Here is a 16,128-nt window from a genome sequence, read left to right on the forward strand (position 1 = left end):
GGGATTTACCAAACTTTAATCTGCAACAGGTTTTTGTTGTTGTTTGTTCATTTTTAATATTTTCTACTTATTAATTTAGTTGCCAAATTTATGGAAACTTCATTTTGGTACCAATAGTAAGCATCATATTTGTCCCTTCTTGGGAAATAAAGGAATATAAATGCACTGAACTATAATCTGCTCTACAGCATGTTCAACCTGTTACTTATACTCAGCGCAAAGCATCTGAAAGCAAAATGACATATTTCAGCACGTAATCTTTTATCAGACGTTTCCATTAACTGCAAGCATGTAGTGAGAAGGTACGGTATTGGTTTAATATATCGTCAAGATAGACAATGTTTGAATGTACACGTTAATCTACATTTTTAGGAGTTACAAATAAGACAGCTATGTGCACAGTACTTTAAAATGCAGTGAATTTCTCTTCTCGTTGCATTGACAACACCAGTTCCTTACACAGTTGAATCTGGTTCAAAGCTCTACTCCCACTGTAATAAATGTGACAGACACTTACAGGTACAACGTTCACAGCAGAGATTGTTAAGGCTCTGTTCCGATGAGAGTTTATTTCTCTGTGCACACCGCCCCTCCCTCCCCTCTTCTCCCAGTCCCTTCCCTGCCGCACACACGCAGATTTCTTCATACAGAATGAAAAGCTCATTGGTTCCAGAGTATTCAGGAAGAAAAGTGTAAGATAAAAGTTTTTAACCCTGAAGGTAATGTGTAATGAAATGTAGATTTATAATAACAGCCATACCTGGTACTTATATAGCTGTTTTAATCTTTTAAATCATTTTTGGTATGATAGAAGAATGCAGTATGCACATCCCATGGATACTGCATCCGCTAAACGCTCCACAACAGATAGCACGCACAGAAAAGAGTCCAGACCAGAGATCATACAGTCAGATGGGGTCTCAAAGGACTTTGTGAATGGCAGGAAGAATGACCAGCTCCATTTCTGAGATACAGGTGAGGCACAGAAAACTTAAATGCCTTGTTCACAAACACACAGTGAACCAGTGGCAGACTTCAGGTCTGTTGGTTCCCCAGCCACCGGTTTATTTGTTGGTCCATTCTGTCCTCTTAAACAAATAAAAGATCTTTTGAGATACACAACATGGGCCTACTATGATAATCAGTGTCAAATGCACACAACCTGATTTCTGCACTAGCTTTTGGCATCTGTTGTCATTTACGTTTACTTAGAGTGCCTAAAATGCCCTCAAATCACAATAGAATTGGTAGAAATAACTAAAATGTGTAGTTTAATAGAGAATCAGGTTCACAGCAATTACTTTGTGGCATGCTGAGACTAGAATTAGCTATTTTAATTGCTAACGAATTAAGGCTGATTCCTGTTTATATTAAGGCCTCTGTATCATTCTACGACGGCGTAACTGTGCCTCAGTGCAAATGAGACTCAGACTATTGAAAAAATAACCTTTCAGTTCCCTCAGAAGACAATAATTTTAGTGGCCCTAAATGAAGAAATTGACTGGAACCAACTTGTCTTGATACCACGGAATATTTACGAAAGGCTTGTAAAAGGACCTAAATGTAATTTGAAGGAAAACCAATTGCATGACTGTTGAAGAAAAAAGTTAAGATTAGATGGACCTGTTCCCTGATCATGAAAATGGAGAACTGTAACCTGATAACACGTCTTTGTATGAAAGTAATTGGCTTGATGTTCAGAGGTTATGAGTATGCTCAGATAAACTGTAGATGCTTATCAACTCTGGAGATCAAGCCATCTGGTTACACTACTAGAGATAAAATAGACACAGACTTATTTGGTATTTAAGTGCTAGACATATAGGGCACAGTTTGCGTAAAGCTAGTGTGTGTTATATTCAGTGTACTAGTAGTAGGATGACCTCAAGCTCAGTAAAATGCTACATGATCACAGATTTCTCCTATTGTTATTGTTATTAAAAGATATTGTGTGTTGCTTTCTTAGAATAGGGTTTCTCTAACTTTGCTGCCTGTAGCCAAGAATTATTTTAGCAATTCTTTTCTCTCCAAACACTCTATTTATGATGGTTTTGGTTTTAAAACCTTTATTTTTTAGGCAACCAATTAACATTTGTTGGCTGAGATTAAACCAGTCCTTATTCTCTTCAAATGCAAGGTCTGGGTCCCCAGGGGTTGCAGCACATTTAAATTCCTTTTTACATTTATTTAGAAGTAGATAATTTTTTTAAAGCTGATATGGAAATTGTTTGTGTAAATTAATGCAATTCTTTAGGCATCAGTGTGGCTATGCTAACTACCCAGCTGAGGATCTGGCCTCCAAAATGTAACTCAAGCAGTTGGGAAATCTATTTTGTATACAAGTCAAAATTGCTGGATCATATGTGATTTTACATTTAGTTTCATTGGCAATTCAGAAAATATTTAATAGTAAATTTCATTGCTAAATTTCATTGCTTCTACTACCCATTTTCATATACAAATAAATCATCTTTTCTAAAACATTCTTTTTCTTTAGTAAGGCTTGTATTCGTAGTCATATCAAAAGTGTTTGCTATTGGAGCAATCTTTCAGCTTGCTTTATTTAGAATTATCTTTATTATGAAATTCTACACTTTACTAAACTTTAATGTTGATGAGCAATGTTGCTCTTGAGTAAAGAATCACATTAAAAAAGTATAAGGTATGATATTTTCTTGTCCAAAACTAAGGTAGGATGAACAAAAGTAATAAGCTCATCTCATCCTCACCTAGCAGGGCTTGATTATAAACTGTATTCAAAATACAGAGCCCAGGAGAGGATGTTGTCACGGTGATTATTGCGTTTTCACAATGTCTTGCTATAGGATTAATTTTTCCTTTAGCAATCTATAATTTATTTTCCTGAAGACCACAAAAAGATATTGTACTCTGTAAAAGAAAAAAAAAAAAAAAAAAAAAGAAACCACTTAAAGTTTTATGAAGTTATGAATTAGACAGAAGGATACAAAACCAAGTTATTGTCATATGATTCAGCTATGCCATGATCTAATATTGTTTCAGAATTATTATTCTGTTATTTAGGTTGGAGTCATCTTCTGAACACCCGATGTGCTCTTTGGCATGCTACAAATTCAGCAGATGCACTGTCTTCTGGGCTTTACGGCTTCCTCTGATGAATGCACAACATTTGGAACAAAGCCACTCTTAACACCTTCCCATCCATCTTGTATTGTGATTTCTCCTTTTTTTACAAGTTCATAGATGTCTCGTGTTAGAATTGTAAAGGACTCTTCAACATTTGTGGCATCTTTTGCTGAGGTTTCTATGTATTTCATACCACAGGCAGACGACAGTTTTTCAGCTTCTTCCCTTGTAACCTCACGCTGTGATACTAAGTCACATTTATGTCCTACTAACAGGAAAACAATCTGAAAGGGCTGTACATGCATTTTTGCTTCTTCTAGCCAGTCTTTCACATGTTCAAAAGATCGTCGATTTGTGATGTCAAACACTAGCAAGCCACCAACAGAATTGCGATAGTAAGATCGTGTTATTGATCTGTGAAGAAAAACACAAAAATGGAAAATTAAAATATATTTTCACTTTATTTGTAAACAGGATACTTTTCCATGTGACAATGTTCCTTTTTTACCCACTGTAAGTTTTATGAACTAACTTTGGTTTTTTGAAATTAACTGGACTTTATTCATTTACCTTTTCCACAAACAAAAAATATGTTCTGTTTTCCTTTTTTTCCTACTTCAAAAGTCATCTTCTAAACATTCTGGAAGTCAACATTTCTAGTGCCAATTTTGGATGCCGATTTTTTCTGCAATGTACTCTTTACTAGCAAACTGTTGCACATGTTCACAGGACAATTCTTTATATATATATTCTGACAGTATCTGTTAGTGTTGAAGTCTGAGTTCTTCAGTTTTATACGAATATTCACTTCACTTTGTTCTAATCAGTTATTTTAAAATGAAACAGGTAGTCAGATGTCAAGAAGCCTGTATCCTTTTGTATTCCTCACAGACAAATTGTTTGAAAACAAAAACTGTACAAATAATCACAAGGTATTTGTGCTTGTAGAGGTCAACTGACTAAGGAAGGAAACTCCCCCAGCAACACCATAGAAAATTAACTGAGCTTGGCCAACACACACTTGTTATAGCACTGACAAAGAACATTTCTACATCCAGCATATCATTCATATGGAGGTTCAAAAGCTCTTTATAAATTGCATTTACTATTTTTTGGCATGAGATTTCCAGGAGTGGTGACTCCTGTTTTCTGCTTTTTCAGCCCCAGTTCCAGACCATTCTCTGGAAGTAAGTTTGGAAGAAGGAGACCCTTCCTCCAGAAAGATTTTTGGTATGCTCTAGAATAATAATTAGAATAATTAGAATGTAGAGAAAGATAAGGAAACCAAAGAATGATTTTAAGTCTGTAATCATGTGCAATAGGGGAGGATGGAGAAGGCAAGAAGAAGCACTTTAAATGAAGTGATGGCCTACCTAGGAGTGGATGTAAGCACTACATTAGTAGCGTAAACATAGAGCAAGTGTGTATATATAAGTATTCTCCAACTGAAATGACACATAAAATCTACATTAACAGTCATTTATCAAGGAATTAACTATATTTTATCTTAAGATTATAGAGAGAATGGAGCTTCAGAACATTTGAATCAGGATGAACGGTACACAGCTGCATCTTTCCATAAAGGGAGCTCCCTCTGATTTTCACTTAATCACGTTTCATATAGTGTTTTCTAACAATTTGAACACCGAGGTATAATTAGGAGCAGTAGTCATATTACAGATAGGGAAGTGCAGTTAGATAAGGCTTAGATTTCTTGGCATAACTGAATTAATTTAGTCACAACAAACTGCATTTGAAAGGGTTTTATTTAGATAACAGGGAGGGAGGGTTTGTTTGTCTTAATGTTTTAGAAAGATCTTTTCTATGTTTCCAGCAACAGAGTACTCCATGGAGTATGTCTCTGAGCAGTCTGAATCTGAAGACAGTAGGGTCTCACCTTCAACTTACTCACATAGCCTGGGCATGAAAAATGACCATAAATAAAGGTTGTCGTGTTTTGTGAAGTACTAAATAAAGATATCACAGATCTGCTTCAGGTCTTCTTCTTGTTTTTTTTTTTTTTTTTTTTTTTTTTTTTTTCAGCAAAGCAGTTGCAAACACAGATGAGTACATCAAAATAATTTAAGTTGTTCCAGACAGAGCTGTCAGCGTGTGACAAAAATGGGATTTGGTTTTGAAAAGTGATAGCTAATACAACCGATTTTCCAGAAAAAGAACCTGTCCTGAAAACAGTTATGCCAAAGCAATATATTAGCAGCTGAAAAAAATGTTAGTACTGAAAAAGCACTGCATCATTTACTTAGCATTTTTATGTAGAATAATGTTGTATTGTGTGCCTGTGAAGTGGAGTACTGAAGAACAGTATTTATTGTCTTACTGCGTGCTTACACATGGAATTCGGCACCCTCGTCAGCTGTAACTCAGTTCTGCAGAGCTACGCCAACTGGCAGTAGCTGGTGATCTAGGCCATTATATTTAATTTTCTGTATATGTTGCCTGTAACGGATGATTAAAAAGCATCTGTAACTTTGGGCTCTACATCGCAAAAACTGGGAAAAAAGTCTGGGCACACAAACATAGCAGGTTGTTCAACAGTATCTGAAACATCCCACAGATGCAAAATATTTGACTTAAATATGACAATTAGAGCAGAATAAATATAGACAAATGTATTTTCACTGGATGTCAGTTATTTGGAAAATGAACTGTGTAAAGTGTGTGTACTTCATGGTCTGGTAAGACTCTGCTTTTTTTATTTTTTTCTCTCACCCTATGAAACTAAGTGCAAGAGCAAATGTTGCCTCATTAATGTTATGACTAAAGATTATAGGACTTTTAGGTGCCTTCAGCAAGGCTTAGGCAGAGCTAGAAGACCAACATCTCAAGCTGTGCTCCACTCAGCTGCATGGAAAGGAAGGAGTGGGGAGCTGGGGGTCGGACTCTTCTCACAGATTACTAGTGATAGGACTAGAGGGAATGGTCTCAAGTTGCACCCAGGGCGGTTTAGGTTAGAAATTAGGAAACATTTCTTCTCAGAAAGAGCAGTCAGGCATTGAGACAGGTTGCCCAGGGAGGTGGTGGAGTCACCGTCCCTGGGGGTGTTCAAGGAAAGGTTGGACGTGGTGCTGAGGGACATGGTTTAGTGGGTGACATTGGTGGTAGGGGATGGTTGGACCAGATGATCTTGGAGGTCTTTTCCAACCTTAATGATTCTGTGATTCTATGATTCTATAACTAACCATGGTGCCCAGACAAGGTCTGCGGGGCCTGAGTGCTCTACCTCTGTGCCAGCTGAGAGTGTCTCACAGGGCAGTGCCTGCCTTCCCTCGGCTCCTGTCACAGCTGGATACCAACCTGAGTGTCCCTGGAACAGCTCCCCAGGAACATACCGAACACCCTCAGACAGGTTCCAGCTCCTCAGGAAATGTAGGTGAGCTTTGTTTCAGTGAAGGTACCTACCTTCACACAGCTTCCTATGCATCACTTCACAAGACACAGGGCCGTGTTCACAGGGCCCACGCTACAGAGGCCACCCTAAGCGTTCTGATCAGAGCACTTCCACCTTTAGACATGTTACAGACTATGTCAATATACTGTGTACGTCTTCACTGAAAAGCCTGGTGATGAGTGTGCATGGTGGCCAGCAAGAGATAAGGAGGGCTGAGAGTCATCTGGAAAGCTTGGGAGCCACTGGCCATAGGCCTACAGGGGAAGCAGAGGTGCTGGGCTCATCTAAGCAAAAGCAGGAGGTGAGGGGAGGGAGGGAGGAATAATCTCCTTTTGTTGGATCTGTGCAGGAAAGACAAGTTCACAAGGCCAGACAGCAGTGGATTCTTCAAGGTGCACTTCTTAAGTTCCGAACCCAGGAACACTTGGATATTTCATCCCGTAGCCATGTAATAATGTAAGGTCCACAAAGGACTTACCACACTGGTCAGACTCTACAGTGCTGCCGTTCACAGCAAAGCCCTTAATCACTTGTCTACAGAGTTGTCCTCCTGGCTCAAAAATTCTGTACTCCTCTTTGTGCCGTGCCACCATTAGGAATGAGAAACACCAAACCAGACTCCTGAATGGCCTTCTTGGTAAGATGCACTCCGAGATTAGGAAAGATGTGTCTAAGCACACTTTTCCTGCTTCCTGCAGGAATGTTTTGTGTTGTTATTGTAAAGAAACAGCAAGAACTGGCCAGACGCCAAGCAGCCAGGCCCCTGGTAAAGCAAAAGGTTTCACAGGCCGTTGATGTGCTTGGAACCCTAACAGCTGCATTTTATAGGAGCTATAGGAACCTATACTTCACAAACAAGGAGGGCATTCTTTATTCTCTTTCTACCTTTGCTCTCAGGAGGTGATTCCAGACTGCACTTCACGTGGCAGAAGCCCCTCAGGGCAGGGTTGGTTTCAGTCCCTTTCCCACCCCCATCACTTCCCCTTTGTTGTCCCTGGGACACGTCCCACTTGGAGGGTGCGATCAGTCTGACGCTTCAGGCATTGTGCAAGGAACCTTCCTAATACAAGGCTCTGGATCTCACCCCAGCAACCAGGCAACTAAGTGATATCTAGCCCTAGATCTTCTAATAGCTTTTAAAGTGGTATTTCTCAGCAGACTTCAGTTGATACCACTGAAAGGAAAAAGCCTTCAACGCAAGACATTGCTCTTCTACACCAGAAGCACCATCTCTATGAAGCAAAGCATTCCCGAGCTGGCGAGGACACTGCAGCCTAGAAAAGAGACAACTTGGCGCAAATATGACAGAGGTCTACAAAACCATGAGTGTCACAGGCAGAGCAGATAAAGATTCACAGTTAACCTCTCCAAGTACAAAAGCCTGAGGCTGCCAAATATAGCTAGGAGCCAGATTCAAAAGAAACAAACTGAGAAAAAGGCTCTTCATGCAACAGCTGGTGGACCTGTGGGTCTCCTTGGGAAAGGCGTTTTGAATGCAAAGAGGTTTTCTGTATTCCACAGCAGACCGAACAAGTATTGAACAAGAGACTGATTGAGGTTTAGTAAATAGATAAACCACATCAGTCTCAGGAAATCCCTCAAATTGAAAGTACAGGCGAGCAGAGTACCCCAGAGAATTCAAAGACTCTATCAGAGACAAGGTATCTGAGTACGGACCTTAGACAAAACCAGACCAGCCCTCCTTGGATTCTTTGACAAGCAGAGAATCCACTGACATGATTACACACACTTTGGCAAATGCTGCAGGATCAGACTCCAAAAGCAAAATGTTTTAAACTCCTTTGTTGTCTCTTTTTGAAGAGAAGAAGAACACCTTAGGGTCAGGATGAGGAACGGATGGCAGGTAAAGTTTAATATTGTCCAGCTTATGCATAAAGGACGTTCAAATTCCAATTGCTCCAGTTATCCCCATGTAGACCCTGAATTCCAGAAATGTCTTCCCATCTAGACAGCTAATTTTGGTTCAGCTAATTAATTGTCATAAAACTAGCATTATGGAAGGGAATGCGTTACCTGCAGCACCATGATTCATTTTCTGTGGGGAAGGAGAGTATTTCCTTTAACAAAGGAAAAGCCTTAAGCTAAGGACAGGGTGGGATCAGGATGAGAAAATAATGGCCAAAGACCAGCCTTTCTTCTAAAGGCTTCCCTCATTCTTCCCCAATTCTAAAATGGGGGAGATGGCAGGCAATGAAGTCTGCTGTCTGCTTTCCTGAAGAGCCTTCAGATGAGGTGCTGGAAGTGGGAAGCACAACTTATTTTGGATTTAGAATCTGGCAAATCTGCCTGTGACTTTTAATGAAAGGGGACTGAATTCTCCGATCCATCCCCGCACCTGTCTTTCAGGTGTCTTATCTTTCTGCCTACGACACTTTGTTTTTCTTCTGTTCCTTTGTGCTTGATACTTCTTTGCTGCCTCCTCTCTCCACTTCTCTTTCACAGGAAACTCTGAACCCTTCTCGAACAATAGTTAATGGAAATGTCCTTCCTAACCAATGTCTTTGAGTGTGCCTCTGTTGGAGGTGCAAGCTGATAACATTTCAGGAGGGAGTTTGGCTGCTTCATGTGGAAGTAGGCACTAAAGGAAGGAAAAAACACTAAGGAAGTAGCACTAAGGGAAGGGAAACAACCCTCCTACCTACAGAGGTGAGTGCCACCCCTTCTGCCTGGGGGTCTCGGGGCTGTGCAGCTCCTTGCAGTGCAGACTGGAGTGTGCATGGCACACCGGCCATTGACGATGGGTATGCTACAGCCTCTGGCCAGCCCACATTACGTATGTAACATATTATACCATCTTTGTCTGCAAGTTACAAAAATTGGTGTAAGCGTTATTGAAAAGGTCATTCTTATTTTCTCCCCCACCCCACATAAACAAAATCTAGGTTAGAAAGCTCCTTAACTATGCTGCTGTCAAATATGGACTGTCCTAGCATCCTCTAGACTATCCTTATTCCTGATTTTCAGCAAAAATACTTGTCTGAATAATATTTTTGCTCATTTTGTAGAATGCTTGGCATTTGTAATAAAGGAAAGGTAAATACAGATAAAGGACTGGCGAAAATCAGTATCCCCCGTATCAGAACCTGCTAAAAAGGTCAGACTACAATAAGGACAAAAAGGGAACCACAAAACCTTGACGTTGAGTGCTATAAGGTTCCTCCAGGTTGTTCTACATTTGGAACTGCTGGAGGTGAGACTACTCCTCAAGAAGGTATATGTTATGATGTACAGTAACGATATGTTAGATTTTTTTTCCAAAGGATAACTTTAAAGTCTTTAGTTTTAATAGGGAGTAGTAGTTAAATGCAGATTGTAAATTCTTTTTGAAATGATAACTTCCCACGTGGAGTACGTGTTCTTTCCACACATTTATTCTGACTAAGGTAGCATAATGGCAGGGGAAAGTACAGTCTCAAAAAGAAGTCATCTTCTTGGCTTGATCTAAATATTAGGTTAAAGATGTAAGACCCTAATTAATACGCTCAAGGAAAGCCTTGGTAAGATGATGGCTACTGAACAATTGTTTTTGAAAATGAATTAGAAGATGTATTAATCACATCAAACCATGGCTTTAGGACGATTTTAATCAGTCACTGTGTTTCTTTCTCATTATGATCTTACTAATGCTTACCAGATGAACCAAACTTTCACTAAAAGCTTTATCCAATTTTGAAGAGTTATTTTTATACTAGGACTACAGACTACATTATAATGATGGTAATTTTGGAAATACATATTGCTTACTCAAAAAAGAAGAGTAAGGGTGATGTTTTATTTTGAAGACGTATTGGAAACAGAATGTACCTAGTTAATATCATATTCTGCTATATTAACTGGGTTAACGTAACTGAGGCATTCCCATAATATTATGTGCCTAATTTCTTGAAATAAATTCTCAGTCTTAGCAGTACTACTTCACAGCCTTGGAAGTTCCATGATTAAAGTTATTTTGTTGGATTTAAATACAGGAAAATTAAACCAAACGAATCACAGCCAAGTAGACCAGGTGAAACAAATAGCCAGAGCAGCAGACTGCCCTAAATGACAACTAACCCCAAGATAAAAACAAAGGGGGAATCTTTCCTTTACCTTAGTCTGCGTTATGGACCTGAGTCTACACTAAGCAGGTCTGTAAGTTCTTTTTCCAGTAAACCACTCGAGGCACTGACAATTATGTTGTCTGTATGGCAGCCAGCACCATGGGAGATCCTGCTTGGTGCCCCACTGGTGTCCCACAAATATAGTACGTAACTGCACTGGCTGAGCTCATAATAAGTAAACTGTGCTTGCAGCTTGCTTGTGGAAGTGTTAAGAATTACTTTTCCTTTGAGCAGTAATGCAAATGATGCACGTTAAGGATGATTTCTAAGAACATGCAAGAAACCCAGTTCAAATACAGAGGCATCAATGAACTAGGCACAAGAAAACAATTTCTCCAAGAAAGTAAGTGCTCTCTTTCAAGATGGTGTGATGGCACCTGTCCCCGGGGAATGTCCCTAATGGCTGGGATCAAAAGAAGGGGGTTATTATGCAGCCAGTATTTTGTCCTGCACACGGGCAACTCCCTGAGGAGCTTTTAAACCAGGTTTTACCTCCTGTAAAGTACCGATGCAAGTGAATTAGAGCACAACTGGGAGTCTTAACTGCAAACTGCTTGGCATTCCACAAAATTGGATTATTTCTCAGAATAATTAGTTCTTCCCCAAGACTATCCTTGCTTGTGATCTGTAGTCTTCTCCAACAGAGAACTGAACATGCAAGTTTTTAACCTGTGGTGTATAATTTAGTAAAATATTTATAATTTACAAATTTACATGCAAAACAGACTGTGCAATAAATGCTGTGATATTTGGTACACCAACTGACAAGAAACTTCTAGCAGAAAAACAGCCACAGATGTTTAAAACTACTTCCTCCACTTTGTATCTGCTGGGTATTGGAAAAAACACAGATGTATACTACTGGTAAATTTTAAAGCAGCTGAATGCATGACTCATCACTGAATATCCCCTGAGCATTCCCTTGTAAACGATGGCTATCATTTGAGTTAAGATGTATGCAAAACTCTGTATTTGCATTCCTTTCAGTCAAGTGCCTTGTCATTGGCCATCCTGGCTATTCGTCAGCAAATTCAAAATAAAGAGATTATACCTCCTTAGTCACTTGTTTACAAGGATTTCTCCTTCTTTGCTGGAAAGCACAAGGAGGATGAAAAATGTTAAGAGCTTGCCATTATCACTGTTATTTTCTTTCCTAGCCCTTCAGAGGCCTGCTTGCGAAAATACTTGTAAGCCTGTGACTCATGCATGCCCAGGAAAGTTTTTTTGTTGTTTCACTGTAGTGCTTGTTATTGAACGAGGTTCACCTCCCCTGGTACGACGCTGAAACCCCACCTCTTCAGCCGAGTGCCAGGATCTGCACAACTGTTGCAGAGGAAGCCAGGGAGCAGAAAGGGCTCTGCTGTCCCCGGTGAGGAGACCCATTGCAACCCTACTGCTGAACCCCGTAACAAGTGCGTGGGGGAAGCAGCACAGAGCACAACAGGCAGAGGGGCTGTGCCTTAGCATCCTGCCCCAGCTCACACCTACTGAACCCTGGGTCCAAACCAACACTGTATGCAAACTGTTTATGACAGAGAGGGGAAAGGAGAGGATTGAGCACTCGGTGCAGCATTTGAGCTAGCTGAGCTGCGCGCTCACTGCCGGGAGTACTAGTGAATACTGGAGCAGGTGCAGAAGGCAGGTGTAAAACCCCGGTGGGTGACCAGCAGTGGCTGTGATGGTGCCAGGGCTGCTCTGGTGCTGCGAGGATGGAGGGCAGGGAGGTGGCCTGGTCTGCCCGGCTGGCTCGGCAGCGAGCGGGGCGCGCTGCAGGGGAGGCCGGGCGGCGATGACAAAGTCGAAACCGGAGAGGGATGCGGGGCCCTCCAGCCGCCAAGGAGGAGGAGATGCGGGTTCGCCACCCCAGGTTTAGGACTCCAGGGCTGTGAGGAGGGAGGGAAGGAGGCACAGGGCATGGCCACTTGTTAGCTCGGGCGAAGGCTGGGTGGGGAAGGGCAGCGGGGCTCGGGGGGGCTGCTGGGGAGCCGGGTGGAGGCGGCTCGGGGCGGGGGGCTCGGCAGCGCCCCGGGTCTCCTTACCTGAACCGCTCCTGCCCGGCCGTGTCCCAGAGCTGCAGCTTGACCCTCTTGCCGGGCTCGATCTCCACCAGGCGGGAGAAGAAGTCCACCCCCACGGTGGGGTCGGAGTGCAGCGGCCCGGGGAAGCGCCCCTCGGTGAAGCGGTGCAGGAGGCACGACTTGCCCACGGTGGAGTCTCCCAGCACGATCAGCCGGAACTGGTAGATCCAAATCGCCGCGTCCATGGCGGCCCCGGCCTGGCCCGGCTCCTCCTCGGGGCTCTCTCGGGGGCTCTTGCGCGGCCGGGGCCGGGGCCGGTGGCGGTACCGGTGCCCGCACCGCGCTCCGATCGCCCCAACGCCCGGCATGGGCGCGGCGGCGGGGGGGACGAGCGGGGCCCGGGCGGCCCGGGCGGGGCGGGGGCCGGCGGCAGGACGGACGGAACGACGGACGGGAACCCCGAGCCGGCCGCTTCCCCCCCGCCCCGCTCCCGGGGGGCTCCCTGCTGCCGCCCGGGGCGGGACGGGGCGGAACGGGGCGGGACGGGGCGGCCGCTGTCCCTTCAGCACCGGCTGCCCGCCGGGGCCGCCTTCCCCTCGGCTGCGCTGCGGCGGCGCGGCAGAGCCCGCCCGCCGGGGCCGCCTCCTCCTCCTCTTCCTCCTCACCCCCCTCCTCCTTCTCCTCCTCCTCCTCCTCCTTCTCCTCCTCCTCCTCCTCGAGGTGCTGGGGATGTGGAGAGGGGGCCCCCGGGGTGGGGGTGGGGGGAACCTGAGGGAAAGGCGGGAACGAGCCCACAGGAAATGGCGGGCAAGGAGCAGGGAGAGGGGGCCGGGGGAGGTGGGCGAGGAGCTGGTGTGTGGTGACGGAGGAAGGGAGAGAACACTTAGAATGATAGAATCACAGAGTCATTAAGGTTGGAGTAGACCTCCATGTCATCAGGTCCAACCATCACCCTACCACCAACATCACCATATCCCTACACGCGATGTCCAACCTTAAACACCCCCAGGGACGGTGACTCCACCACCTCCCTGGGCAACCCATTCCAATGCCTGACTGCTCTTTCTGAGAAGAAATGTCTCCTCATTTCCAACCTGAAACTCTCCTGGTGCAACTTGAGACCATTCCCTCTAGTCCTATCGCTAGTTATCTGTGGGAAGAAGCTGACCCCCAGCTCCCCACACCTTCCTTTCAGGTAGTTGTAGAGAGCAATAAAGTCTCCCCTGAGCCTCCTCTTCCTCAGATTAAACAACCCCAGTTCCCTCAGCCGCTCCTCATAGGACTTGTGTTCCAGGCCCTTCACCAGCTTCGGCACCCATCTATTCCTCCTATTCTCCCTAAGATAAGACCAGAGGAATAATAATCTCTGGACTTCCATTTGGTGTGTCCGGGGAGAGTGTGCTGTCTGTCTGTCTTGGGAAGAGGCATAATACAGGGGAGGAGAGGGGAACAGGGGATGCACAGTCCTCATTTCCATGTGCTACAAACCGCTTTTTGGGTGCCTTGCTGAAATACCCTTACTTTGGTAATGCAATGATTCTGTCAGTGTGGATGCCCTCCTGAGGAATTCCGTTGCCTTGGGGATCTTCAGCTCAATAACATGCTTTGGTCAATCTGCTGAGCAGTAGTTTCCTCAGATTTCTTGTAAGGCCTGAGGACCACAGAGGACAGCAGACACCCACAGGTTGCTGGTGAAGGCTCTGGGGCCAATTTCACATAAATCCCAGGAAGCTGGGGCCCTGAGGACCGTGAGGAGGAGGCCGGCAGAGCTGACTGGTGGGCTGTTGCTGGCAGATATGCAGCAAGCGGAGTATGGATACACACTTGGAGAGTGGAAAGGGAGAGAGGAGACAGGCAATGTGTTTCACTCAGCCTGTTGTAACTCTTGGGGAAAAGCTGCACGACCAGTTTTCTTGTTGCCTTGGCCTGGTTTTGATACTCGAATGTGTTAGGTGGTCACAGGTGTGAGACAAGGTAAGTGTAGCTCCACGTAGGCTCTGGTAGACCTTGCAGCTCCATGGTGTGGAGGAGCATGGACTGGCTAAGGGCAGGTCTTAAGTCAGAAGAAGAGGGGTTTGCATGCATTGCATAGGAGATCATGGCTTCCAGCCCCAAAATGAGCTGGGATAGGATGTGCAGCACAGCTGGCCCTGGGACACTCAGCTGGGCAACCCAGAATCTATGAAAGATGAAGCTGCCAAAGGGGCTTACCTTGCTGTGCATGCTGAGCCAAAGCTGTGGGATGCTGCTTGCTCCAAGAATCCCAGCCTTCCAAGGACCTTTTGGGACAGCCAGTCAGTCCCCAGGCCTTCTGTGCCCACATGCACCTCTGAGTGTGTTTCTTACCAAACCCTGTGTGTTTCTTCCCTCTACTCTCACTAGCTGCTGTTGTGAAAAATAAACTGAATATAGCTTGTACTTGTGTAGTTGTTCCCTTTGAGTAACAATTAAAATAAAACAATGCTAACTTTGATAAATGAACCTTCAGAAGGATGCGATCAATCCAATTCTTGCAGTTTGATACGGGACGTTTATAGGTTATTCCTAGCAATCTTTTCCAACCGTTTTAACAAAAGTGGCACTTGGGTACAGAAAGCATTTGCTTGTGAAACAGAGGTGTGAGGTATGTGATATCAACAACTCTGATACTTGCTAAAAGTGCTCATTATATAGTACCTGGACCCTGTGTGGATCACTGCCCTGGCTGACACCCCCAGGCCTTCAGAGCCTCAGGTCTGTGCTTTTTGGCTTAGAGGCACAGCAGGTTGTTGTCCTCTGCAGTCAGGATTGGAAGAACCTCATGCTAACGAGTTGCACAGCTCGTTTCTTTCCTACAGGTGAGAGAAGTCAATTTGCCTACTGTTGAGCTAAGTATGTTTCTAAGTATTGTAGGCTTCCAGAGTCTGGTCTGCCTAACTCAGCTTGGCATTGTAGAAAGATGGTGAGACAGAAATTCACATATATCCAAAGCAGAGCCTTATACCTTCATTTGGGATCTTTTGAATGCCATATGTGAAATGCTGCCTAAGAAACCTGCGTTTGTGTTTGATGTGGAGTGGACAAGGTGGGTGAATTTAATCTCCAAGTCATTGAAGATAATATTAGTCGGGCATAGTCAGCATAGGCCCTGACAATGCACAGTTCATCGCAGAGATCTCTGACAAGCAGTTGGAAGAAGAGACTCGTCAAAATTTGCTTTGGTTTGAGGAGCTGGAACAGTTGAAACAGAGAAGTTAAAGCAGCAGCATGAACCTGACCTTCCTTCAGACAGTTTCCACTACCATGGCATTGGCAATTTGAGTCTGCTCCTCCAAGAAGCATAAATCCAGTCTAAAATGTGGGAAATTATTACAAAAATACTACTTCCAAATCTACTGTATTATTAGATAGATGACTACACTAAGCCATAATACCCTGCAATCTAAAAGTTCAGTTCCTCATTTCCTTTTTTTTTTTTTTTTTTTTTTTTTTTTTT

The 16,128-nt window shown here is 43.8% G+C and overlaps 1 protein-coding gene across 1 annotated transcript; it reads right to left on the reverse strand.

The window, feature by feature from the left end:
* Positions 1 to 292: 292 nt before the first annotated feature.
* RAB39A (RAB39A, member RAS oncogene family) lies at positions 293 to 13,360 on the reverse strand. Its single transcript, XM_035327243.1, has 2 exons — positions 12,675 to 13,360; positions 293 to 3,519 (listed from the first exon to the last, which is right to left on the reverse strand). Exons 1-2 carry the CDS (start codon positions 13,019 to 13,021, stop codon positions 3,093 to 3,095), a joined length of 774 nt encoding a protein of 257 aa, XP_035183134.1. The 5' UTR covers positions 13,022 to 13,360; the 3' UTR covers positions 293 to 3,092.
* Between the last annotated feature and the right edge of the window lie 2,768 nt (positions 13,361 to 16,128).

The sequence above is a fragment of the Oxyura jamaicensis genome, chromosome 1, assembly GCF_011077185.1.
Source record: "Oxyura jamaicensis isolate SHBP4307 breed ruddy duck chromosome 1, BPBGC_Ojam_1.0, whole genome shotgun sequence".
Classification (NCBI taxonomy): domain Eukaryota; kingdom Metazoa; phylum Chordata; class Aves; order Anseriformes; family Anatidae; genus Oxyura; species Oxyura jamaicensis.

What these genes read in the sequence shown, in the direction of transcription:
- RAB39A (XM_035327243.1), bottom strand. Translation starts at nt 13,021, where the DNA reads ATGCCGGGCGTTGGGGCGATCGGAGCGCGGTGCGGGCACCGGTACCGC. An exon ending in GCCGGGCAGGAGCGGTTCAG is followed by an intron (nt 3,520 to 12,674) that starts GTAAGGAGACCC and finishes TTTTCTTCACAG; the next exon opens with ATCAATAACACGATCTTACT.